This window comes from Hippopotamus amphibius, chromosome 12 (genome assembly GCF_030028045.1).
Source record: "Hippopotamus amphibius kiboko isolate mHipAmp2 chromosome 12, mHipAmp2.hap2, whole genome shotgun sequence".
Taxonomy (NCBI): domain Eukaryota; kingdom Metazoa; phylum Chordata; class Mammalia; order Artiodactyla; family Hippopotamidae; genus Hippopotamus; species Hippopotamus amphibius.
Genome location: NC_080197.1, coordinates 1,838,667 through 1,865,900, shown reverse-complemented (window position 1 = coordinate 1,865,900; position 27,234 = coordinate 1,838,667). Strand labels below are relative to the sequence as shown.

The 27,234-nt window shown below is 55.9% G+C and overlaps 1 protein-coding gene across 2 annotated transcripts in view; it reads left to right on the top strand.

The window, feature by feature from the left end:
• The window catches only part of CDH4 (cadherin 4), a 525,471-nt gene that overhangs the window by 391,537 nt on the left and 106,700 nt on the right, over positions 1 to 27,234 (top strand). For both annotated transcript variants that reach the window (XM_057703942.1, XM_057703945.1), the window contains one exon: positions 4,260 to 4,433. In XM_057703942.1, the coding sequence (XP_057559925.1) occupies positions 4,260 to 4,433 (174 nt within the window). The remainder of the gene's footprint in view (positions 1 to 4,259; positions 4,434 to 27,234) is intronic.

Here is a 27,234-nt window from a genome sequence, read left to right as displayed (position 1 = left end):
GAAGAGGCCACGTGCGTGTTCTCACCTAACACCCACCATCGTCGGCTCAGAAACGCGTGACCAGGCGCAGCGCGGCGTCGGCAGCTGTCGGCTGTCCGGAGGCACCGTCGAGAGTGGCCGGAAGCGTTACTTACGATTCTTACGATTATGCGTCAGGCTTGCGAGCTGACCGGGCTGAGGTCATCGCGGGTCCAGAAGCGCGTGCGCGCTCCCTCGGGTGACGCCTCGTCCTTGTCACCGGCGACGCCCCTCCCCCAGGGAAGCGGGCGTGTCTTCCCGGCCGATGCGAGCTCAGGTCTGGCGTTGATCTTCGCCAGATTTTGTTATTACATTTGTCTCACAGCTTTAAAATAGTACCAAATATGTGCAATTTATTTAAACATCACCAGGGAAATTAACGCCACACAAGCTCAGCCTCAGCAAATGAAGACAAAGCAGGTTTTTTTTTTTTTTTTCTTTTAATTTTATTGAAGTATTGTTGATTTACAATGTTGTGTTAATTTCTGTTGTACAGCAAAGTGATTCAGTTATACATATATATTCTTTTTCATATTCTTTTCCATTAAGGTTTATCAGAGGATATTGAATATGGTTCCTTGTGCTATACAATAGGACCTTGTTGTTTATCCATTCTATATATAATAGTTTGCATCTGCTAATCCCAAACTCCCAATCCTTCCCTCCCCCCACTCTGCCTCCCCCTTGGCAACCACAAGTCTGTTCTCTTTGTCTATGAGTTTGTTTCTGTTTCGTAGATATGTTAATTTGTCGTATTTTAGATTCCACATATAAGTAATATCATATGGTATTTGTCTTTTTCTTACTTACTTTGCTGAGTATGATAATCTCTAGGTCCATCCGTGTTCAAAGCAGGTTTTTAAGAGGAGAGCAGCTCGGTGGGAAATCCTGAGTCTGAGATTCAGAGGCTCAGGTGAGCTTCTGCAGGTGCGCAGGCATCAGCGGGTGAGGCCGACCCGCGTTCTCTGCGCCGCACACGGGAGACGTGGGGGCACCCGCGCCAGTCTGCCCCGCCTCCCAGAGGCGGTGCTTGTGGCTGGGGCCCCCGCCCAGCGCCCTCCACCCCGCTCCCGCACGCAATGCGCTCAGAGCAAACGCCAAGCAGGTCCCCTCTCCCGAGACAGGCGCCTGGGCCAGGCGACCCTCATTTCCTGAGCGGGGAGGAGGCCCCGGCAAGGCCGCGTGTCTGTCTGTGGAGCGTGGCGGTCCCCGGAGGCCTCCCTGAACACACAGGGGGTGAGTACGCGTGGGAATCTCACACTTCGCGTTTCTAACCTGGAAGCTGACGCTGCGGGAACTCAGAGGTGCCTCTCCCGCTCTGAGGGTTTTCACCGACGTCCTTGGGCCTCTTCAGTGGGAATGTCCACGTCTGCCCACCACACGCTGACAGGAGGACCCGGAGGGGGTGCGACCTCACAGGCAGAGATGCCCTGGAAAGGACGGAGGTGCTTCGCCCTGGGGCCCGACCCCCAGCACGCAGATCCTACCTCTGCCTAAAGAGCTGTGTGGCCCTCAGAAGTTACTTGGCCTCTCTGAGCCCCCCGGTCGCCTCCCTGGTAGGAGGGGGGTGACCATCCTGCAGCCCTGGCGGTAGGGAGGACGCAGGCGGGGACGGTGCGGACCGCTCCGTGCCCACGAGGCATTGGCTGCCCCGGGTACACGCAGAGCAGCTGTCTGCGTCCTGGCTGCAGGCGGGGTGCACGGCCAGGAGTGTCCCGGTCGGTCCGTGACGCTCATCAAGGAGCCTAGAGAGCACCCCGCCCCTGTCACCGCGAGAGACGCGGGGCTGGTCACAAGGCAGCATCTGTTAGTGTGACTTGAACAGACGCTGAGAGAATGTCATGTTGCCACAGGAATCGAGGACACTGGGGATGCACGCGCCTCGCGTGGATCCTTCTGATGAAGGATGGGAAGCGACCTTGGGAAGCCTTTCGGTTTTCAATTGCTTCAGACTCTTAGATGCAGGAGCTCAACACGAAAGGCAGCCGGGCCCCTGGGGGAAGAGTCCCAGAGGGGTCTCACTGGCGTGTGACTCGTCCAGATGAGCTTTTCCGTTGACGTGGCATTGAGTTTGGGTGCTCAGGACTGATAGCAGTTTTGTCTTGTTTTTTTTAATCAATTAGTTTTGTCTACATGTGTCAAACTTATTTCTGTGTAACTTTTTTGCAACGTTACAAGGTTCTCTAGAAAGGGGAAGGTCCTCTGTCCACAGCGGGCAATGCCAAGACCAACGGGTTCTCACTGGGTCGGAACTCAGCTGAGGGTGGGGACCCTGCCGTGACTGGACAGGGGCCGCCTAGGGCCAGGCGCCTCCAGCCAGCTTTGTCCTCTCTGCCTTGGGCTGTGCTGGCCCGAGGTCCGTCTCCACCAGGGGAGCTCTCATGTGCTACTGGCTCCGAGACTCGGAGTAAAATGAACATCAACCATGAAAAGGGTGCTGAGGCCGCCACACGGGGCGCCTGGGAAATAAATATGGAGGCAACGTAGGTGTGGGTGCCTTGTGTGCACGTGGGCTCTGTTGGTTCTTTTAATTATACAGTTTCATGTACAGTATAACATTCAGAAATACAGAAATGTAAGAAGTAAAGTAAAATAAAAACTCACTGGTGACCAGAGAAAACCAGAGTTTACATTTCTACATATTTCCTTTCAGTCTTTTCTCTATTCTTCTAAAAAATGTGGGAACTTATGGGACTTCCCTGATGGCCCAGTAGTAAAGAATCTGCCTTCCAATGCAGGGGACGTGGGTTTGATCCCTGGTCAGGGAACTAAGATCCCACATGCTGCGAGGCAACTAAGCCCTTGCACCACAACTGCTGAACCCATGCGCCACAACTACTGAACCCATGCACCACAAGTACTGAGCTCATGTGCCACAACTAGAAAGAAGCCTACACGCTCAACAAAAGATCATCCTGCTGCCACAAGTAAGACCCAACACAGCCAAAAAAAATAAAGAAAATAAATATTTATTAAAAAAAACAACGTGGGGACTTATGCTGCCTGTGTACTTTGGTGCCGTTTCTCCACTTACTATTATTGTATGGTATTTCTCCGTGTCTTCAAAGAATAACTTCTAATGACATGTAGTATCCCAAGATATGGACATAGTGTAATACATTTAACTATCATTTACTACTGTTGGACTTCCAGAATTTTGTGTTGATATTTTTGTGATTTTACATGTCCATAGCATCATTATAGAGACAGCTACAATGAGCATCTTCATTTGGAGGGCTCTGCCCACACACAGTTTCGCTGGGACAGATTTCCAGCTGTGGAGTTATGGGGTCGTAAGCGAGGACCGTCACTGAGACTCTTGATAGTCGTTGGCAAAATGCTGGTCCCGGTAGCAAGGGGCCCCATCGACGTCAGAGCAGCCGACCTCCAGTCCCGCTGGTTCCCGCCAGGCATGGGCCCTTATCACTCTAGTTTCCATAGTAACCCTCTGAATTCAGTGCTGTTATTATCAAGCCCATCTTATAAAAGAAGTAGCTGGAGCTTAGGGAGATGAAGGGACTTGCCCAGGTCACATGAATCTTTGGATGCAGGTAAACATAAGACACCGGGTCTGTCTAACACCAAGTGCCACACCCTCAACCATCTGCTGACTCACAACACACTCCTCCGCCAAGGATTCGTTTTGTTTACTCTTGTGAGTTTGATGGGTAAGGAGGATATATTGCTTAACGTGCATTGTTTGAGAACTGGAAGACGTGAACATTTTTCATGAGTTTATTGATTCTTTGTATTTATTTTGCTGTTAATTATCTATTCGTTCCTTTTTCCTGTTATAATGAAGTTCCATTTTTTTTCTTATTGATTTGTAAGAACTCTTTATATAGTGAAGCTCTTAACCCTTTGTCAGATTTGTTGTAAATTCACCAGTTGCTTTTAGGGTATGCTTTCATAAACAAGGGTTTTAAATTAAGATGCATGAGTATTTTCCTTTGTAATTTTTTTTTCCATTGTTTCGGGCTTAAAAAGCCCTGATCTACTGCTTAAATAGTCAGTTATATCTTTTCTTTGTTTATGGTTTCTTTACCCCCATGTAATCTGCCCATTTCTTTGCAGAGATGAGGGTCTTGCTGAATTTTTTTCCCTAACGCGTCCCCACTTTTCCCAACACCACCAGTTTTTCCCTGGATCTAGAAGAGTACAGATTCTAACAGATGCCTTTTCCTCTGCAAAACCTAACCAGGCTTCTTTGCCTCTTCTCTCCCTTCCGAATAACGCTGCAGAGAGGAAAGAAGAGCACAGCCCTGGACCCCGTCCAGCCTCCAAACGACGTGCTGTTGCCATGGCCGCAGCGTCAGAGCTCCAATGGGCTGAGGCGGCAGAAACGGGACTGGGTCATCCCGCCCATCAACGTGCCAGAAAACTCGCGCGGGCCCTTCCCGCAGCAGCTGGTGAGGGTGAGTGCAGACCCTTCTGCCGGTGGGTGGGGAAGCTCTCAGCGTTAGCCCCGGCCTCTCCTCCCGGGATCCTGCGAATGGAGTCTGATGGGCTTGTTCCTGGAGCCTGGACCAGCTCCACACTGGGTGTCTAAGAAGGTCAAGGTTTCGCCTTTTCAGTAAGAAGATCAGCATTACAGAGAACAGAGAAAGACCAGAAGGGCAGTTGCGTCCTCCAGGGTGGACGGGCTGCTCACATTGGGTCCTCTCTCTGGTTACTGTCCAGTGACTGCTCTGGTGTGTGGAAGGAGGTGGGATGGGGACTTGGGTTGTGGCCTTTGACCTCTGACACCTTCCTTCGGTCTACCCATTCGCACTTGTTCCCGATTATGACTAAGGTACTAAATGGAGAATGATGGTTTGCCTGTGATGACGATGGTCTTGGTGAAGCCAGGGGCGTGGACCCTGAGGCTGCGGTGCCGGGGGCAGTTCTGTGTCCCTTCCCTTAGGGTCACCTGCCCCCAGCAGCCCCCACGAGGCTGCTTTTCCTGAAGGAGGGAAGGACTCATTGTACAGATTTGTATTTCAATCATCAAGGCCATCAGCCAGCATTTTCTTCTTCCCTTTGAAGGGAAATTGCAACCCAATCTGAGAAACAATTTGATAACATGGTGGTGAGACCCCATGAAATAATCCCGTCCGTGGGAGCACCTCACCCCACCTGCGCAGGGACGGCCCTCTCCTGTTACTCAGGCTTAGGCTTCGTTCCTCGGCCCGATGGGTGTGTTTTGTTTCCTGCATTTTTGACACAAAAAGTGGGTGGTGGGGGGGTGGGGGGTTAAAAAGTGGAGATGCAGCAGAAACCTCGCAGGGCCCCCCAGGTGAGACTCCCACCACACACACCACAGCCACGGTGACGTGTTGTGAATATCACCCTGCCTTCACCTCATGTGATACTGTGACTTAAATAAGAAATGTACCGTTTGGCCCTCATCCCTGTTTCTGGCCAGAACTCCTAAAACCTGTGCAGTTTCCTAAATGATAAGAGTGAAAAAGACGTCCTCAGACATCATAGTAAACCCGTCCTAGCACACCTGACTTTATGCGCACGAGGGCACGTTTGGAAAGTCCCAAGGGAACCTAAGGCCAGGCTGGCCTCCAGGTAACCAACCCTGTGACCGCAGGGCTGGGACCTTCCTTTCCCCTCCCCCCACAAAGTCCCCCTCCAAGGGAGGAGGGGCTGGAGGTGGAATCGGTCGCCAGCGGCCCACGATTTAATCAATCGTGCCCGTGTAATGAAGCCTCCAGACAAACCCAAAAGGATGGGGTTTGGAGAGCTTCCGGGGGCGGCGAACACGTGGCGATACGGAGAGAATGGCGCTGGGTGGAGGCTCCGAGCCCCTTCCCTACCTCACCCTACGCCTCTTCCGTCTGACCCTTCCCGAGTCGTACCCTTTACAGTGAACCAATAACCTAGTGCGTGGACAGGGTTTCTGAATTCTGTGAGCTGCTCTAGCAAATTAATCGAACCCGGGGAGGGGTTGTGGGAACCTCAGTCGATCAGAAGCGCAGGTGACAACCTGGACTTGGCAGTTGGCGTCTGCAGTGGGGGTGTCTTGGGGGACCGAGCCCTTCACCTGTGAGATGGATGCCCTCTCCAGGTAGACGGTGTCAGAGCTGAGTTAAATCATAGGGCGCCCAGCTGCTGTCGCCCAGACTTGCCGGGTGCGGTGACATCTCTGGCGTCGGAGGTGCTGAGTGTGGCCGTCGTGGATTAAAGGAGGAACAGGAGGGTGTGTCCAGCTCAGCGCATCACCCAACACACGTTCGCTTGGCTGGCCCAGAGTGGGCCCAAACGAACCGAACCGTCGGAGTTTGGGGCCGAGAAGTGTTTGCTGCGGGGCTCGCAGGAGGACAGGCGGTTCGTGCGCAAAACCCCAAACTCCCCGACGGTTTTCGAGGAGAAGTTTCTATAGGCAAAACTTGGGGTGAGGGCTGCAGGGCATGGAACAGGGCAGGGCCCCAGGAATGCTGTGCTCAGCCTGAAGCAGCCTTCCTGCACCCGGGTGGGGGCCTCAGTTCCCGCAGAGGACCTGAAAGAGGCTGTCCTGTATACCCTGTGCGCAGGAGCCGGGACCCTGCGTAAACGGCTGCGCTCAGTCTGACTGCTCCTCCTTCATTTCTGCATTCCCTCACTTCCCTGCTTAGCAAGGCTTTGAATCTGCTCTTTGGTACTCAGGCCGGTCTAGGAGGCGGAAGCCTTTTCCCTGCAAAGGAGAAACAGGGGACACAGAAAGGCTTTCGTGCCCAGGAGGGCTCCGTAGGGTCCTACTCAGTTTCAGTCACAGAAAGTCACCTTCCTGCCTCAATCCCCTGAGATGGGAGTTCGTTTCCAGGGCAGTCACCCGCCCTTGCGCCGGCTGCCCGGGATGGAAAGGTCATGGTGAAACAGAGGTGAGGACTGGTGGGGGGAGGGGGCGCTCAAGGATCAACCCCGGAGCCCGGGCGCGGTTTCCCAGACTCAGCATCCGGTGGCGGCCGGGCCAGGCCCAGTGCACCACCCACGCCCAGGGGGGTGCCGGCGGCTTGGCTCTGGGGCCCCCACCGGCCTTCAAGGCTCTCGCCAGGTCCAACTGTCACTTGTCATTTGCTTAAGATTTTCTCTAGTGGTTCATTTTTAGTAGGAATAAATTTATTCTAAAAGGAGACTCTATCAGCGCGCAGTCGGAACGCCGGTGTTGTTTGTTACGATGGACGTTGTGTCAAACAAGTGTAAAGCAGAGAGAGCAGTGTGCGTCTGGCCGCGTGACTGTCTGTCCACACTCAGAGCCTGAGGGCTGCCCTGAGTGTGTTGGGGCGGGGCACGCACGTGTTGAAGAGTCTTAGGTACACACCGAGCCAGAAGCTTCCTCTCACACGTCACCAGGATTAAAGCAAACTGGAAGGGAGCGAGGCTTTCGTTGTGCGGGCAGTTTTATTGAAGGCCTTGGGCTGTGCGCCCCAAAAGTCAGTTCCGGTAGAAGTTCATTGATTTGCAAAGGCCCAGATAGTAAGTGTTTTTGGCTTTGTGGCTTAACTGGCCTCTGTTGAAACGATTCAGCTCTGCCTCTGTAGCATGAAAGCTGCCCTAGGCCATATGTAAACCAACGGCCACGGCTGGGTTCCAATAAAACTTTATGTACAAAAGCAGGCAGTGGGCCCGATTTGACCCGTGGGCCCGATCCACTTCACGTCCCCGCCTCCGGGAGAGTCTGCCCCCGTGGTCCTCACCGCCACGCGGCAGGAACCTTGCAGGGACGAGTGCGTTGGTAATGAGTCCCGAGGGCGCGTCTGCACGCGCGTGGGTCTGTGCACGCGTGCGCACACGCACACACACGCGCGCGTCTGGCAGGCATCCTGGCACAGCTGGAGAGCCTGTCGTCCCGGCTCTCAGAGCTCCTCAGGCTGATGTCAGCACCGGCAGGTGGGATTTCGCCCCTCCGCGCCCAGCCGTGCCCGGGCCTGTGCAAGGGGAGGAGGCCGCTGTGGGCAGCACCTGTGTCCTGCAGGGCCCTTGTCCCGGGATCGGCTGGGTCTGGTGGTCCTGCCGCGCCTGTCCTCTGCTGGACAATGGGGGAAAAGACATGCGTGCTTTCTGCCTGACCACCTCCGGGGGTCCCGGAGGCAGAGAAGTTGGGGCTGGCGACGGGGAAGGGGAGGGCCGGCTGCTCCCAACCGCAGGGGCTCGCCTCCCCAGGGCCCGTGGGCGTGTGGATGGGGGACCATCTCCTCCTGAGACCGCACGTCTGCTCTGGTGGGGACATGCGCAGCTCTGAGGCAGGCAAACGAGCCCCTCCCCGCTTAACACAAACCTTGCAAATCCAGCAGGAAGGCAGCGGGCGGCCGGAGCTCTCGGGCCCCTGCACTCGCATACAGGCTCCTGAGGCTTCTCCTTGCGGCGACATTTCTGAGCGGGAGCCGTGGGGACGGGAGACACGGGCGTGGCGTCAGGCGTGAGATGTGCGGAGCTGTGCACTCCACGTGCCGGGAGCCAGCGCCGCAGCGCAGCCTCGCGAGGGGCAGCCTCTCCTGCTTCCTAGTCTGCAGCGTCGCCGTGGTGTGTCGAGAACGTGTCGTCTGCTCCGCGGGCCCCCGACGCGTCCACAGCCCCCGGAGGGAGGCTGCCTCCCAGTGGGACGTCTGCTCCCACGCGGACTGCAGGTAGGGAAGGGCGGGGTCGGGGTGGGCTGGGGCTGTGCCGGGCATTTCCACAATTTCAGAAACTTAACATAACAGAGGCTCTTTTCTTGCTCGTGGGAAGGTCACTTGGGGGCGGTCGCTCGGGGCCCAGAGCGAGGAGCACGGGATCGGCTGGGCCTGGACACAGCAAACACCAATCCCGCCTGAACCCCACTGGCCAAATCCCAGGGGCCGCAGGGGACGCAGCCCAGCTCTGCCCCCAGGAGGAGGGGTACGTTTGCAGGACCGCTGGGCGCTGCCCCAGCAGGTTTCCCCAGACGAGAACAGTGCGTGTCCTTTCCTCTCTAAGGGCCCCGCTGCGCCAAGGAGTGGGTGGCCTGGGTGAGCGATCAGACCTGACTTACCTGCCCTCCTCCAAGCCTGGCCTGTCTTTACCTCACTGTCCTGCGGCACTTCCTCCATAGCGCTTAGTACCACCTGACATCATACTTGCTATTTATTCACCTAAGGACAGGCCTCCTGAAGGCAGGGGCCCTGCCGGTGTCTCTGTGCTGTGACAGTAGGCACTGTGTGTGCTGAGTGAGTGAGAGAGTGAGTGAGCCATTGAAGCAAGCCGCCTGGCCAACACTGCCCTGGGTGCCCGTCGGCTCACATGCCGTGGTGGCCATGGCGCGTGGCACTTCCAGGGCATCCTGGCACTGCTGGTCTTGTCTCTCAGAGGCGTCAGACTGCTGCCACCGGAGTCGGTATCCAAGCTGAGCTGATCCTTTGGGGAGATGTTTCTTCAGCGAATGGAAAATGGAACCTCCATTACAGTTTCAGTAGAAGATTTGTTTCTGATGGACTGCAGGTCGTTACGGAAGAACTCAGCCTGGAAACTCATGCACTCAACGGCACACACGCGTGTGCACACAGCCCTCCCACTTCACATGCACCGTGCACCCACACTCTCATGTACTCACGGTCTGCCTCCCCCCCGCTCCTCCTCCCCCTTTTCTCCCTTAAACTCTTCTGTAGCACAGACAAGGGTTTGGGGTGCTTTTCTGCCCCATATCTGTCTACAGGAAGTCGATGAGTTTCCTGTCAGTTTTTTTTTTGGGGGGGGGGGCCTGCTCCTGAAAGAAGCCCCAGTCACAGCACACATGAATACAGCTTGATGGGAGCAGGGAGCCAAGTGCGGAGCACTGCAGGTTCAGCTGGGATCAGCTGCAATCCCGTGCTCATTAAGGCATTTCATTCTGATAAAATATGTTAAATGAAAAAGTGGGAGGGAGAGGAGCCGGCAGAATGTTCTTCCCAAAAAACCTCTGTTAATTACAGGCTTTTTCCTTGGAAAGAATATCACGTCTCTTCATAAGCCTTCGCTCTGCCGTGCAGGGAGAATAGATAGTAGATGCGCGTCGGCCGCGCCGTGCAGAGGGGAGTCCTGCACAGGGAGAGGGCGGCTGTGACTGGGGGGGCTGCATGGAACCGCTCCGGGTGCTGTGCCCACCGGAATCAGACTGCGGGCTACATGGAGAGGTGAGCGAGGAGATGCAGCCGCTTCACGGAGATACCACCCAGAAGGGAGGAGGAAGCCACTCACCATCATTAAGCTGATCCCCTAGGAAGCCGGAGAGAGGCTCTTCAATACGGGACATCATGGAAAATGGCAGGAGGGGACACCCGGGGAAGGTTAACAGGAGACCCTGCTGCTCCCCAGTTCCAGCTCTGAGCTCTGGGCGGGACGGTCTGGGGCCACATGTGGGTGCCCAGCGTTGTGCAAGCACTGGAGAGTCAGAGGGGAGAGAACACAGAGTCCCTCTGTGGCCTCAAGAGTCACCAGGCATCAGCTTTCTGCTTGTCATCCAGAATTTGGTCCCTTCGCTGCCTCGGCTAGGATGCCTTCACATGTAGATTAGAGGAGGGTTTTGAAAAGACACTTGCTTTTCTAGCATGGATGTTAGGTTTGACTTCTGGCAAGATTCAGAGTGAGGATAAAATCAAACTTGTAAAGACAGGATGCATTTCTTAGCGGAGTCTGATAAAAATTCAGAATTTGTTAGCTTGAGAGGTTGTCCAGGGCAACTAGGAGTCTGCTCAAGATGATGAGGGGGAAGGCAGTCTGCTCTTGGGAGACGGGTCCTGTAACTTTGGAAGTTGACATTTTAACAGACAAGAAGTCATGCAAACCGTCCTCCAGGGCCCTGCCAGAGAGCAGGCCTGGAAAGGGAGCTCTGAATAGAAGGCTCCGGAAGGAAGTCCTTGCATTATTGCTTGGTGTGAAAGACGGCCGTGTGGAGAAGGCAAGCAGGAGCCCGTCTCTAGAGCAGGGAGCGTGAGAGCTCAGCCGCAGGTGGCGTGGAAAGGGTCGTGAACATCAGCCCCTCACATCTGACAACCCAAATGAGCTTGAACCCATTGAAGTCAAAGGTTTTCTTCACATTTTCTTGACAATCTGGTTCCCGTTTTTTGCACACACACCACACAGCCTCACGTCCAACCACAAATATTTATTGAGCTTTTGTGTAAACAGAAGGATGACTGGGGTTTGGGGCAAGAGTTCAGGAGGTAATTTTGCAATGAAATGTGCCCTGGGCTGGGGTCCGCCTTACGAAATGTGTGACAGGGAGATGGCGAGTGACCCCATATCGGGCCCAGGGTAGACTCTCCATAAATGTTCATCGGATGTATGAATACATGTGATGGAGCTGGCTGAATTTTAGCTCAGTGTTATCCTACAGAATGTTTGCTGGGTGACCTAGCAGTGTAATTGTCACCAAGCCCACCTAGAAACCTATTTTCTGGTGCTCTGAAGGTGTCCATCCATGAACGAATGACTGATATGGTCATTATGCACCTTCTCTTGGGAACAAGGGGACCTTTCAAAGCGCGATGTGCGTGTGTTCTTCCTCTTCCATCGTTTCCCCGTTGTCCCCAGGAGAAAACCTAACCCCGGAGCACATCCCAAGGAACCCCGTGATCTGACCCTGCCCATTGGCGCACCAAACTCCAGCCATGCTGGGCTCCTTGCAGCTTCCAGTCCTGATCACACCTTGGTTACCTGGAGTCCTGTGTTTTCCCCCTGTACCTGACACCCCCCAACCCAGCTACTTCCTGCCTCCTCTAAGAATGCCCCACTTCTCAGGACCAACACAGGCCCTCCCCCATGGCCTGCCACTGTTGGCAGAGTTTTTGACACTGTTTATTCAGTGGTTATCGGTCTGTCTCCCCAGTTAACATAAAGGTCCTTGAGGGAGAGTTCACCTGTCAATCACATCAGTGGGGACAGAGTAGATGTCGTTAAGTATTTATTGAGTGAATGAATGCTACAACCGTCGTGCCCACCTCTACGAGTCTGCCTTTCATGATCCTTTTGAAGATTGTTAGGTTAGATAAACAATACTTGACAATAATGAAATTGGAAGTTCTGTTTCTGGTAATGGTGGAGTAGTTTATATCAGACTAACACTCCTCAAATAACAATTATAAACCCTGGAGGAAATTCTTTGTTAAAAATGATTTGAAGTTACTTGAGAGTGATCAGTAGTGGGGAGAAACTGTAGGGAACTCCACCCTTGAAAGGAAAACAGCACTGGGTGAGACCTGTGTTTGTTTGGCTTTCCCTTTGAGAACACTTCCCAATCTCTCCTTGCATCAAAGTGTGGCTAGATCTCACGCAGAAAACCAGTCTTACTGGCCAGAGGAATTGGAAGATGGGGTTTAGAACTGACAAAGCAGCTGGAATGTGAGGGGATAAATCCTATAAAATATGTAGTCACGCGTAGAGACCCCCAGTTACTCTTATAAGCTCTGTCTGGCTCCTTGGCTACCTCTTTGAACCGTGCATGCACAAGGAAGTCTCCAAAGAACCTGGAGAAAAGCAACAGCTAGAAGATTGAAAGAACCAAGAAGAGACTTACCAGGCAAGGTAAACAGACTTCGATTTCAGTCCAGCCCCAGTTAACACCATTTAGAGAAAGGTAGCAGAGCCAGCTGCTCTACAGTGTATCATCTACAATGATTGCATTGATCAGCATACAAACAAAAATTACTATATATGTGGAAAATTAAACAAAAGGAAAATGTGACCCATAATTAGGCAGAAACTGCTCATAGAATCTAACCCCGAGGTTACCCAAATACTGGAATTAACAGCAAGGCCTTTAAAATATCACTTATAAATATGCTCAAGGACTTAAAGGAAAATATGGTCAGAATGAATGAATGCATGGAGAATCACAGCATAAAAATGGAAACTCCAAAAATACAACCAAATGGAAATGGTAAAATGGAAGAGTATGATACCTCTAATGGCAAACTCACTGGATGGGCTTATAGGTAGATTGCAGGAGGCAGCAGAAAGGTCAGTGTATCAGTCAGTAAAGATCATTCCGTCTGCAGAATGGCAGGAGAGAGGACTGAAACACACTTGTTCAATGGGACAGGATCAAGTGGCCTCATGTGTGTAACTGGAGTCCCAAAGGAAGAGGAGAGAGGAATAAAGTAGGAAAAATGCTTGAAATTTCCCCAAATTTGGTGGAGAAACAAACTTACAGACCCAAGAAATTCAGCGACTCTTGAGTAGGATAAATGCAAACAAAGACATACCTGGGTTATAGCCAAGCTGCTGAAGCTCTAAAGCCAGAGAGGAAACCTTGAAAGCAGAGGGAAAATGCAGCACAGACAAAGGACCACAGCGGGAACAAGGGCTGGCTTCTCTTTAGACGTGATAGAGGTCTCTGGGCAATGACGTCTTCAAACTGCTGAATGGGAAGAAACTATCAACCAAGGATTCCATATCCAGAAAAAAGAAATCCATCAAAATTGAAGGTGAAATAAAGGCATTTCTGACAGACAAACTTGAGGAACTCGTTACCAGCAGGCCCACATTAAGTGGTAAAGGATGTCCTTTCAGCTGAAAAGAAATGGCACCAGTTGGAAATTTAGGACTACAGGAGGAGGTGGAGAACACCGGAAAGGATACATGTGTGGGTTAACATAAAAGACTGTGTTTGTTCTCTTAACTTATTTAAAATACAGCTGACTACTTAGAGCACAAACATAGCGCTGTGTTGTGGGGCTTACGAGGCTTGCTTGACGGCGGGGGGTGTTGACTGATGCATACGGCAGTGTGACTGGGGTTCGCCCCTCTCGCTGTACACTCCCCCAGGTGCACAGGGCCCGCCCCCAGGTGGATGTTGCCTCCTCAAGTTCAGCGTACGTCCCTTTCAAGCAGTCACCTGGGAGCAGGTCTTGGGCAGATGTGGCTGCTTTCTAAGAGGCAGTGGCTTCAGATGCTCCAACTCCTAACCTCTCTAGTGCATCTTTAAGGCCTGTTCTTCAAAGCCAGAAACACATGTGGGTGAGGGAAGAAGTGGATTTTCTCAGACTGAAGCCTCTGGGAAGAAACTGAGAGCAGGGGCTGCTCCGGGCATTTGCTCGTGTCTGGGTTTTCTCCCCCAAGGCTGCAGAAATGTCACCTCTGCCTTCACCACACCGTCCACTGTGTTGAGGGTCTCTGGAACAGAAGGAGGAAGGAACAATTGACGAAGAGATTCCCGGGGCACCAGCTCCTCCCCGCCAGGAGCCGTACCTCCTGAGGAAGTGCTCAAGCATCTGGAGTAACATTTTCGTAGAAACGGCAGGACTCCTTCGCCAGTGAGGCAGCAGGGGTGCCCGTCACCTGCAGTGCGGGGTCGCCGCCTGCCCAGACCCCTGTGGGGAGGGTCCAGCACCGTCTGCCCCGTGTCGTGTCGGTTCTGAAAGTGCAGCCCCACAGGAACGCACCGTCGGGGCTCTCCCGCGGCAGCCGCCAGGCCTCCCTGCAATTGCACACCCAGCCGAGACCTGAGACCTGCGGGGAGTGCGTGCTGTCCTCTCAAAGCCAGAGGGACACGAAGAGAGCGCCACTGAATGACTCGGCCGCCTTGGGTTCTGTGATTTAATCAACCATGCGGAAGAAACGCGCAGATCCTTTGTGTTTACCGCTTCCTCATCTGAGCAGAAAACGTCCCCTTTCTTGAATTGCTTTAATGGCTCTAGTTATGCAGCTGAAAGTTCCCTAAGAAATGAAAGTAAAATCAAATTGCTGCAAATGCTCAGATAATTTATCGGAGAATATTCAGTTAGAATATATTAATATTTTAGATTTCCATCATTAATTTAATATTCAGAAGTTTAATTTAGTCGCTGAATCACCGTAGCACCCTGGGTGGTTGGGGTTTAGGGTGAGGCTCTGAGCACCTGCAGAGAATGGGCAGCTCCCAGGGGGCTCCCCCCGCCCGTCTCCCACCAGCCAGGCTTCTGCCGTGGCCCCGGGACCTCGTGTGTGTGTGTGGTTGGGACTCACTGTCAAGACCAGGGAGGAGGTCAGGCTGATCAGGGCTCGGAATATTCCAGAACTTGGGGGGCAGTGCCCAATAATTGAGGGAGGAGGTGGCCCTGAGGGTGAAGCCTGCTTCCTCCCCAGCCTCTGGCCGACAGGACTAGTTCATCATTCCTTTATTCCTAACGCACCTCCAGACAATGTGGACATTACCGAGGAGACCGACCTCTGTCCCCTCAGGTTCCCACAGTGACGGCTGGGGTCCCAGGGCTGCTGTGGGGCGGGCTGTGGATAAACTTCAGAGGATGTAGAGACTTCGGGGTAAACCTCCTGGAAGGGGCACCCTTCGTGCCGAGCTGTGGCCGTCTTCTCGTATGAAATGATGACACAAGGTCATGGTGAAGGTCATCTGTGCATTGTCACATGTTCGTTAAGTATGTACATACATATGGGCACCCCCTTGCTGTTCCAGGCGCAGAGGATGCACACAGACACATATGAGACAGAGAGCGCCCCGCCCTCCCAGAGTTTATGTTCAGGGAGGGAGATAAGTAAACTGATGATGACCCACTGGAGACCAGGGGGTGTGCGTGCAGGTGGAGTTCCCATCACACACGTGGCCCAGAAAGTCACCTCTGGTGCAAGAGCGAATGCAGTGGCAGAAGAACTGTGGTGATACAGAGGGGAAGAGCATTCCAGGCAGAGGGAACAGCAGATGCAACAGCTCAGAGTCTTGGAGGAAGAGCCAGAAGGTCAGAGTGGCTGAGTGGAGATGGGCAGAGAGGGTGAGGGTGATAAGGTGGGGGAGTGTTGGCACCAGGTCAGAGGTGCTTGCCTTTCAGGGGCATGAGCTCCAGGTGGCCACAGCACCCACCACCCCTGAGGCCTCCCTCTGCCTGCATCACTCACTGGCCATCCTGACTGGCCCGGTGGGCATGTGGGCTGTGTCTGCACTTTGGGCTGCACTGAGCAGCTCTAAGAGAAACAAGCGCACAGACACCTCCCAGCACGTTCCTGCAAAAGACAGGACGTGCTCCTGGGCACAGATCGTCAGGCGAGGGTGCGAGTGGAACATGGGGGCAGGGGCCTCGGACCTGTCCGGTGGGCTTGTCAGGGTGAGGGCCCGGTTAGGGCGCTTGGGTTCTATTTCAACTTCTCAGGAAGGCTGTGGGCCTTTCACGTAGATATGTCAGCAGGTGTGCCAGGGCCTGTGGCAGGAGAAACACCCCCAAATCTCAGTGCTAACTGCATGGTGGGCTGCTGGCCCTCCCGCCCTCCTTCCTCTGGGCAGAACTTTGCGGTCCAGGCTGCTCCCACCTTCCAGCTCCTCCAGGGCAGGGAACAGTCTGCCAGGGAGGTGAGCACCAGCCTTTAATGCAGCCACCTGGAAGTGATGTCACTGCCGTGCCACGTCATTTGTCCACACAGGTCACGTAGCGTGACGCGGCTTCCAGAGGGAGGGTGAGCATCTCTGAGTGTGGAAAATTGTGACGTGAGCTGGCGTGGGGGGGCGGTGGCGGCAGGCCGCAGGAGTGAGGCGGGACGTGCTTCAGGTGTCAGGGGAGGGAAGGAAGGGAGGGACGAGGGGCCCCTTGGGGCTCTGCTCCTGGGTGGACCGGACAAGAGTGGGACCAGAGCTAGCTGCCCTGCAAGGCCTCCTTGCGGTGTGGGGTCTGCTAGTTTCCACAGAGCCACTCGGGCCACCCTGGGGGAAGACGAGAGGCCGTGTCTGCTCCTGCGTTGGCACTGCTTCGGGGCGTCTGCCGTGGGATGACCCGACGATCGTGACCCTCGGGGAGCGAGGGGCTCCCTGTGGTTGCTCTGAGTCCACCCCGTGACCAGGGGCCCTGGAGCTTCTGATTCTCAGTGCGCGCGCGATACGAGAAGCAGCTGCCCGGCGACCACCAGAAGGACACACCGCCCTGGGGTGGTCATGGACGGGGGTCCCCGCAGGGACCGAGCGGGCAGAATGCACAGAGCAGCTCTCTTGTCCAAGAAGCCGCCAGGTTTGGGAGGGAACTGACAGCAGAGGGGTCACCACTGCAAACACAGCACGTCCCTCGGGGGTCGTCCAGGTGCCCACAGCAGGTGCGCCCTGGACCCGAGGAGGAGAAGCCCACCGGCCATCTGCCTTCCTGGGATGGTGACAAGAAACCCCCTCGGGGCACCGCAGTCCCGCAGGAGACCCAGTCATGTCTCTGATATTTGGTGTTTCCTGTTAATTACGTCCAAACCTCAGACATTTATTTTGAAGACTCTTTTCTTCCGAATTGTACAGAACCAGGTGGGGATGCGGGGATGCGGGGAGCTCTCTGCTTGAGGACCCGACTTCCACTCACTGAAACAAGGGCACAGAGACGCCGGCTCAAAAGCAAAGCCACTCAAAACAGACAATGTCCAGGGAGGGTCATGTTTGGGAGCTCAGGCTGCCTCTGAGCTACAGAAGTCAGCGGCCAGCAGTGCGGTGGTTTCAGCCTCACCGGTGACACCGGAGCCATCAGACTTCCATCTCCAAAGTTATTCTTTAAAATGACGCCCAAGAGACAGACTGTGTCGATGGCCCAGCTTGTGACCAGACTGCTCTGTGCTTTGCTTGCTTCTGGCTACAATCCTGTCCGACAGTGGCTGGGTCTCAGGCCACAGCAGCCCCAGGCTCAGGGCCTTCTCTGTATCAACCGTCAGGAAACAGCCTCAGTGCTGGCCCTCATTTTAATCAAGCCCGAGAGGCCTAAAGAGGCATTTGCACCTGCCCGGAGGCTTTCAGCTTCCCGGGCTGCTTGGCGATTGAGTTATGTGTTTGATTTGGGCTTTGGGGCATCATGAGCTGTAAATGCTCATTTAAGTCAAGAAGCTGATTTCATTTTCCCAAAAAGTGGGGCAATAAAAACAAGAAAAACCGTGGAGCCTCCATGTCTGATTGTTAAAAGCAAAATTAAGCAGACAACTAAGCAGCGTTTCGAAGAGGCCCGGGCCCTCCTAGGCCCCCCAGGTCCCCCAGGCTCGGGGAGGGTGTGCCCCGAGGACAAGGAGCCCGCAGCCTCCCCCATCCGCATGCCGCTCATCTGTCTCTGTGCAGCACACCACGAGGATGAAGCGGGGGCTCTTACCTGACTCGTGGCTTCAGGAATGGTCTACACACACGAAACAAATTAGGGAAGAGGACACCATTGATGTGTCCTGTGTTTCGGCAGAAATCGGCTCTCTGTGCCGTGCGGGGCTCTGCAGCTGCCAGCGTCCCCTGCACGTCAGCGACTCGGCACAGGTGCAGGAGCCACGTGTAGGTCGGAGCAGGCAGGGGTCGGAAGCCCAGCATTTTCAGCTCACCGGCTGCCTCTGGGAGGCGGAACCGATGGAGGAGAGAAAGGAGGAGAGGCTTGTCCTCTGTGGCCAAAGGGGAAGGGTCCAGCCCTGGGCACAGTCTCTGGAAATCAGTGTCCAGATTGAGACTTAGGTTTCCTGTTAAAAAGAAAAGAATCCAAAGGTAAACTAGGCTGCAAACTTAGCCTGTAGATTTGGGCAGGGTTGATGCAAATTCATAATAATCAGTCTGAGACTGGAGGGTGAAGAATGACGGGGTGGGGTGTGCCTAGTACATCCATAACCTGTTAGGCCAGCATTCGTCCATCTGTCCACCCAGCCAGGCATCCGTCCCTGCACTCATCAGTCTGTCTGTCCATCCACCCCTCTGTCCATCACCCATCTATCTGCTCGTCCACCCATCATCTGTCCATCCATCCTTCTGGCTATTCCAGCACTCTCGTCCTCTCGGCACCTCCGTGCTCTGACAGCAGTGTGAGTCTAGGGGAGAACTCTGGTATAACCACCCCCCCAGCCACACACACACACACAACCACAGCAACACACACACAGCGACACACACACACACACAACCACAGCAACACACACACACACACAACCACAGCAACACACACACAGCGACACACACACACACACAACCACAGCAACACACACCACACTCCTGGTGCTTTTTCGAAACTTCTAAGGCCTTTGAAGTAAAGGACAAGCTGAAGAGGCCAAACACCCACATCATTAGTTGGCATCCTTAAAATCCTTTCAGCATGTAAAGATTCCCAGTTGAGGACACAGGTAACATGTTTTTGACGGTGGTGGGAAATTCTTCCCGGGGTTTGGGAGAAAGCCATCCCATTTGGCTTAACTATGAACACGACAAAACTATTTGACTTCACGATGATGCAGTCCCTGGGGAAGTTTTTAGGAAGAGAGAAGACTTCTTTCCTCAAATCATCAACAGCAAAAATTACGTAGGCTTATAAAAAAGAAGGGTGTTTGTTCCTCCAGATTTCTCCTAAGAGGAAATTTTAGTTTTTTAGAGGAAAGTCCAGGTTGGGCTGAAAGGAAATAGTGACCTACCTGGTCATTGAGAAGGGAAATATCCAGGGACTTCCCTGCTGGCATGGTGGCTAAGATTCTGCACTCCCGATACAGGGAGCCGGGGCGCCATCCCTGGTCAGGGAACTAGATCCCACACGCTGTAACTAAAGGAACCCGCGTGCCACAACTAAGATCCAGCCCGGCCAAATAATTTTTTTTTAAAAAAAGACATTTATCCAGTGTTGACTCTCTGGTCAGTATTAAGGGTCAGCAGTGCCCCGTAGTTGTGGTCCCGTCCTGTCTTTGAGAGCTGGCACACTGATGGTGCAGACAGACAGGTGGAGAGGAGAGGGTCAGAACACAGAAGGAATCATGAGAAAACCAAACCCAGGGATGAGACCAGCAGGGTTGGGCTGGTTGGGTCCAGAACAGGTGCTGCAGGTGGGCGTGTGGCTGAAGCCTCTCCAAGGAGCCACTGCTGAGCCCCTGCGGGACTAGAAGCCGAGTCTGCAAAGATCAGGCAGCAAGAACAGCAAGTGCAAAGGCCCTGGGGCATGAACGAGCCTGGTGCACCCGAGGAGTGAACGTCTGTGCAGTAAGAACGTGGCACGAGGGAGAGGTGGTAGGAAGGCAGAACGGGGAGGAGGGCAGGACCCAGCTCACGTGGGCCTCGGGTTGGGCGGCAGGTCCGGGCGTTGCCCCGCAAGAACGCCATCTGATTTGTCCTCCATGAGGTGCCTTCAGCTGTGGGCTGCCATGTGGGGAGTGGAAGATTAAGGCCAAGCGCTGCACCTGAGCTCCAAGAAGGAGGGAGTCAGCCCAGAGTAGCAGTGACGTGGGCCTGGCAGGACAGAAGGGGAGTCAGAGGAGGAGAGGGGCAGCAGGGGAGCCCAGATGGGCTGGAAGGAGGGTCAACAGGACTCATCTGGGGGGTGGGAGGTGGAGAGGGAGACATCGAGGCTGGTTTTGGGTTTTTCAGCCTGAACCATTCTAGTGGACCCCAGTCGCGTGGGGCGTGTGTTAAAATGCAGATTCTCCGGCCCTGCTGTCCTACCTGGGTTGCCGAGGCCTCTGCATTCCTGCCAACGTCTGGCCGAGTCCTGTGCGGCCAGCCCGACCTCGGCCGCGAGGACTGGCACTTAGACAGACCCAGACCAGGGACCGGGTGGGCTCCTCGGTCTCCAGCACCACCAGCTGGGTGAGGAGGCCCCAAGGCTCTGAGTGGACAGCCGTGGGGCCCCCAGGATGCCCAAATGGTGATGGATTCCCTAGTCCCGCTGTAGCTCGGTCCGCGCTGGGCCCTGGTGGAGTGCCCCGGGCATGTCCTGGCTCCCAGCGGCCATTGGCCTGATGTGAGCTGGCGTCCGGGCCTCCTCCCCTCCCCCTATCAGATGAAAGGCCTGAGGTAGAACTGGCTGCTGGCGTGAATGGTGACTGCCACAGGATGGGATGCCCCCAACCCCGCCCAGCCTGGCTCCCACCTGCTCCTCCGGACTCCATGCCCAGGCCTCCCCAAGCCCAGCAAAGCCATGCACACACACACACACACACGTGCACACACACACACGTGCACACACACACCTAGATCTCCACTTTGGCCCAGGGGACGCTGTTTACCATACGATCCTCAGCCTGCACGATAAGGGGTGATACCATTTTATTCCCACAGACAGGGACCGAGGCTCAGAGAGGTTGAGTGACTCGTCCAAGGTCACACAGCCAGGAAACAGCAGAGCAGGACGCCCGCCCAGCCCTGCCCAGTGCAGGGGACCTACCTGATCAAAGCCTTTCCTCCTGACCTGTGGGCAGCGCCCTGTCGGAGGCCCAGCCGACTTCCACCAGACGATCTGTGTACAGCCCTGGCGACGCTGCACTGGCGAACCCAGCTCAGGGTGTCCCCTTGGCTCTGCGTCCTGCAGCCCCCCGGCCCACCCCAGACTCCCACCTCCCATTCCCCAGAAGGAAATCCTACAGAAACAGACAAGTTCCCACTCACTTTCTTCCTGGGCCCCCGCAGACCCTGCGTAGGGAGGGGATGACGAAAGGGAGGAGGCGGTGGGAGCCCTTCCTTCGCCTCCCGTCGGTCAGACCCGCAGCCATACTTACAGGCTGGGCCTCGGGCGCCCCGGGACCCTCAGCCTGCAGCTCACCCTGCTGGTGCTGGTGCGTGAGAAGGAGAGAGGGACCAGAAAGCAGAACCGCCGGGCAGGAGCTGTTTGCAGGGGCTTCTGCTAACGTGGAAAATCTCCCGCTTCATCAAGAGATTATTTAAGTTTCACGCCCCGTCCTGACGGCGACGGGGCATCTGCTGGGTGTGCGGGGAACGCCACATGGCCCTCAACTCCACGCGTGTCCCCAAGCGGGGGGCGGGGAGGGGCGGCGCAGGCACGAGGTGCCCTCCCTCCCGGCTGCCCGGGGCCGGGGGGCATGCTGCGCTCTGCAGGCCAGTGACCGGGGGCCAGGGCCGGAGCCACACGGGTCCCTCCTCTCTGCCGAGCGCTGAAGGCACGCTGATGTCACCACCGGTTAGAAGGGTTCACGCCGTCCTGTCTTTTTGTGTGTGTGTGTGAAACACAGAAGAGCCCCGGGCGGGAAATGGCCACGAAAGAGGCTAAAACATCACAGCAGAAAGGTAGACATGTCGCCGCAGAACGTGCTTCTCCACAGCCCAGGTTTTACATCAGGCAAGTGCTGGCATACGTGGAGCTGTGATCGTCTTTAGAAATAAGAATAATAATAATACGCCTGCGAGCTGACAAAAGTGCCGGTGCCAGGCCTCTCCGAGCCCTGGGTTCCGAGTGAGAAGGTCGGGCGGGGTCCAGGGCGAGCTGCCAGGTGGGAGGGCTGTGGACCAGGAGGCAGACCTGCCCGCGGGCCAGCGGTGCGCCCACAGTCCTCGCCCTCAGGACGGTGTTCACTAAGAAAACCAGAGGAGAGCGCAGCTCCGGGGTCGGGGAAGCCAGTAACAGTGAGCCCAGCTGACCCGTCTCACTCAGAACCAGAGGCCGTGGGGCAGCGGCTGCTTCATCGCAGTCGAGGGCGCCCGGAGATCGCCCGGAGATCGCGCTGAGCTCTCACCCCTCTCGATGCAAATCTTAAAAGCTTTTAATGTATGTTAAATACCTAGCAGCTGCTTGTCAGAGCTGTGGTTACTGGGGATTAATTTTATAGCTGCTACATTTCTGATCAACTGTTACTTATAATTAGCCCCTATAAACATTTCTAAATACTCAGGTAATATTTGAATAGTTTAAATAAACTAAATCACTGTCATTGCCTCTATCAGGAAATCACACGTGAACGGGGAACTTCACAGAGGCGGGTCCGTGTGTCTGGCTGGTGTAAGTGTGGAGTTGGTTGACACCCAGCTGTTACACTCCAGGGGAAAAACGGTTAAATATGTTTCAGAAAGTAAGAGGGTTATTTTAAATATTCCCGTGAGTACCAGGAGAATTCGAGCAAGCCCGAAGGTCCTGAGTGAAAACCCTCTGAAGGCTTGCCGGGGCTTCGCGGGCTGAGGCCCATCCGAACGCTCAGCGTTCGCAGGGAGCGCTTGTGCCGGGGAGCCCGGCCCGAGGCTCCAGTTTGTTGAGTGTGGCCCCTCGGGGTTTCGGAGGGCAGAGGCCGGCAGCCTCCACGAGATACGTGTGAGCCCCACCCCCAGCCGGGACGAGGATGCCCAGTCTGGGGGTCCTGCGGGGGGCCGGCGGGTGGGGCTTCTGCAAACGTGGCTGGTGAGCTGAGCGAGAAGGTTCTCCCAACACTGTCTCCCGGGTCCCTCAGGCGCCCTCTCCCTCCAGCCGCTCTCTCCATCCGGGGGCATCCTGGAGGGATGGGGAGACCCATCACGGTGGCCGTGGACGTCCCCACGCTGCCCTGCCCCCACCCCTCTGCCGGCCCTCAGGGTGGGGAGCACTGCGCCCCATGCCCCCACTCCCTGCAAGCCTGGAACAGCCTACTGTCTCTTCTTGCGTGTCCCAGGGCCAGGTTCCCTTTGAAGCCCCCAGCAACGCTGATTCCTCCCCACGAGAGCCAGCGGCCTGCAGCCAGCAAGGCCCCCTCAAAGTGTTTTGGAGCCCCCAGACCCAAAGTCTTGAGCAGGCCCAGGGCCCTGACCCTGCGAGTAGAAAAGATGCCACAGCCTGAGAGCAGGGCTGCTTCTGTCCGGGAAGATGCACAGCTCGGTGCCCAAGAGAGTGGACAGGACCACGCAGATCAAAGAGGCCTTTCTGGGGGTCTCGAGCTGCTGGCAGTGGGGGCGGGGTTGTTGGGGGTGTCTGCGCGAGGGGCTGCCGCCCAGGGATATTCATATACCGAGTAGAGAGGGGTCCTGGAGAGATCTGTCTGAGCATCCTGTGTTCAGAGGGCCAGTGAGCCTGTCAGGTCAGGGATGTCCCAGGTAAACCCATCTTCACCCACGTGGCCTGGTCCAGAGCATCTGGTCCGTGGCTGGATCCCGTGGAGATTCTCCCCCATGGAGATTCTCCTGGGGCACTTGGGAGTCGGCCTCGGGATCTGACCCAGCTCTGACCCGTCCCCGTCATGTCTCGGGGTGGGAGCCTGGCCTCCCTGCGCCTCAGTGTCCCCTGTACAGCAGGCCCCTCCGTGAGTCAGCGACAGTCCGTGTGAACTCTTGGTGCTGGTCCGGCACCTCCAAGTGGGAGGAGTGCTGGGCCCCACGTCTTCCCTCGCCCTCTGCAGCTCGGAGAGAATCCTGGCTTTTCCCGCTTCTGGAGGCACCTGCGTTCCTCGGCGCGTGGCGCCTCCTCCATCTCCAAGACCAGCAGCGCAGCACCTGCCCTCGCGGCCCCCTCCTCTGCTGTGTAAGGACCCGTGGGGCCTGCCTGGCTAACCCAGGACCGTGCCCCAGCCCGAGAGCCTGAGTGTCCTCACCTCTGCAAACTCTGCTTTGTCCCGTAGGGTGACATACACGGGTTCCAGGGATTAGGACCTGGACATCTTTGACTAGGACACCTGGTCCTGTTCAGCTGGTCAAAGGCCCAAAGCAGGGTGCTGGGGGACCCCGGTCGGTGGAGGGTGAAGGAGGTTCTGTCTGGTCTCTGACCCTTGTCTGCGATGCTCTTTCACCTGCTCTCCCAGAAACAAGGTTGCTCACAACAGCTCACCTTTACCAGCCTCCCTGGGATCCGAACCCGTGCGATGCCAGCCCTGCTCCATTCAGCCCAGAGCCCCAGAGAGGCACGTGCTTTGACCAGCTGCCGTTCCCAGCAGAAGCAACAGGCCCGGAGAGGCCAAGGTTCTCACTGGAGGTCACACAGCCGGAAGCACCGCGCTGGGCTTTGAACCCACAACGTCTATCTGAGGAGCTCCCCGTGTCGTGCCTGGCAACGTGTGTGGCGCACAGAGCGCCCAGGTCGGGGCAGGGGGTTGGTCCGTCATCCCTGTTTTCACCGTCTCAGAGTTAGCAGCAAAGAAATGCATTTCCTCTGCAGAACGTTTCTTTGAAGGAAAACACCTGGGGAAAGAAAAACAAGCTTCTCTGCTGGAGGGAATAAGAAACGGGAATCTGTGCTTGTGTTTTTCACTTGCTGCTTCAAGCTGATCAGCCGTACCAGCTCCAGGGCGGCTGCGAACAAGACAGTGACTGAGGAACAGCAAAGCGGGGTCCGTGGAGACACCTCGCACCCCCGGGGCGGCGAGGGGCTGAGGACCTGCTGAGCAGGGAGGCTGCCATGGGTCTGGCTGGGCAGGGGACCTGAGGGGCCTGCCCTCCTGTGGCCCCCAGCTTCGTTACTGGGGCGTCCGGGGAGGGGGGCCCCCCATGTGCTTCAGCCACGTCCTCCGTCGGGGTGGGTCCGGCGTCCTCGCACGTGGACAGGTGGGGAGGCAGGGTCCGTGTCTGCGCTGTCACTGCTGGAATCTGACTTGCTCTGGACGGCAAGGAGCCTCCTCTTGTCTTCAGGTCCCCCGCCTTTGCCCACGCCCCCCCACGCTTCACGCAACCATCCGCTAACTAACCACCTGTCCACGCGTCTTCCTGTCTCTTCAGTGAGGTGTCTGACAGTGTCCACCTGGCCCGTGTGTCTGTGGACTGCTACGGGGTCCCCTCTGGGGGGCCCCGACAGGCTCCGGCCTCCCGATGCTTTTGGACCAGCAAGGAGCTCGATCGTGGGTACTTGGCATGCCGGTGGCCTGCCGGCAATTACCGGTGCCACCGGGAGACACACAGCCAAAGAGTCTGTCCAAACCAATTTCCCCGGCTGGTTATTGCAACGTCTGAAAATCTCTAACTCTGGGAGGCAGGCGGTACTTGAATTTAAGCCCGGTTCCCAGATGAGACCTTTGTGTGCGCCTGTTCGAGGTTACTTGGAAATACGAAGCGGTAATTTGATTACACGTTGAGGTAGCTTTGGCTGGGGGACAGTAGCTGTGATCTCTGCTCCTCTGAGCTCTTCCCGCAGGGGTGGAGTCCACCCGATTCAGGAACCTGGTGCTGCTGCCGCTGCTGGAAACGCGTGGGCCAGGCTGGGCCCAGGCCTTCCCCAGGCAGGGCATCCTGGGGCAACCCGGTCTCACAGCGTGTCACCTGCGGTCCTAGGCGGGGGACACGCCAGCTCCTTGCTTGGCCACAAAGGAAGGGCCGTCTGTAGGAGTCTTAGTCTTGTACTTCCCAGCCTCCCGTCAAGTCACTGGATTATTCAACTGTCCAAATGAAAATCCGTCATCAGAGATGCTGTCACTTCCGGAGGTTCTGCAGCTTAGAACGCCCAAAGCTGAGAAAACGCAACCCCTCGGAGGAGAAGGGCCACGGGCAAAAGAGCAGCCCCCAAGCCACACCGCATAGTGCCCGTCCCTCTGTCCGTCCTGTGGTCCCAAGAGGCACAGCAGAAGCCGTAGAGTTAATAGATTATAAGCGCGTTACACTTTCTGTTTATTACATGCGTCTCTTATGGGGGAAGTTGCCAAACCTGAGAATTATCTTGCCAAGAAAGAGGTGCCTGTTCTCCAGATAGGTTTGTTTTCTGTAGGGGGAGTGGGGAGGATAGAAAACAGATATCGAGCTGAGGAGACGTTGTTCAGGCGGTGAAAACCACAGCTCGCAAAATGACCAGCCTGCTGTTTAGGTGGTCTGAGAGCTGCCCACGTGGCTGTGCTGAGGACGGGACAGAATTCGGTATTTCGTGGAGCCCCAGCTGGAGGCCGGCTCTGCAGAGATGCCTCCCGTGAGCCGTCCATCTTGTCCGGGCTGCCCTGTGCACGTGAGGAAGCTGGACAGGGCAGGCAGAGAGAACAAAGCGTAGAGGGTTCCTGCAGGCTCACCCCACCCTCTGCACGCTGGCCTCCGTTCCGCCTCCAGCCTCACCCCTGCCGGCCGACTCCGCTGGAGGCACCAGTAGCCGAGAAGTGAGTTGCACCCAGTGGGCAGCTCCCCCTTCTCCTCCTGAAAGTGCCCGGCCCTCCTTCCTTCCTGAAGCCCCAGACCCTGCCTCTCCTGACATGTGTGTCGTAGGCTAGCCTCCCTCCCATCTCTGGCGTGGACCCACCCGCCTCTCCCCTGGAGGCCGGTTCTGCTCTGGTGTGTCGGGCTTGTGCTGGGGGCTCAGAGTGGGGACCCAGCAGGTGACCAGAGGCATCAGACTCAGGAGCGCAGGGAGAGTCCTGAGCAGGGGGTGCCAGTGTAGAAGCCACCGCCACCTACGTGCGAAACCACGAGGGCAGAGGTCCAGAGGAGAAGGGTCAGGACTCTGCCTGCAGGTGGCAGAGGCCACCTCTCAGAGGCGGGCTTTAGGGAGAAGTAAGTGAAACATGCCGAGGTGGGTCAGCTTCAGGCACGGCAGGATCTAGGAGTTCAGGCGATGTCCATGTCTTCAGGCAGCTTTCTCCTCATCCCCTGCATCTGCCGTCCTTGACGTTAACTCATCTCGGCAGAGCCGCCGACCCCAGGCCTGAGCAGCACAGGGCCACACCCCCAACCCTGGTTCTGTGGAAGGAGAGGGTGTCGCCTCCCTGCCCTTCCAGCAA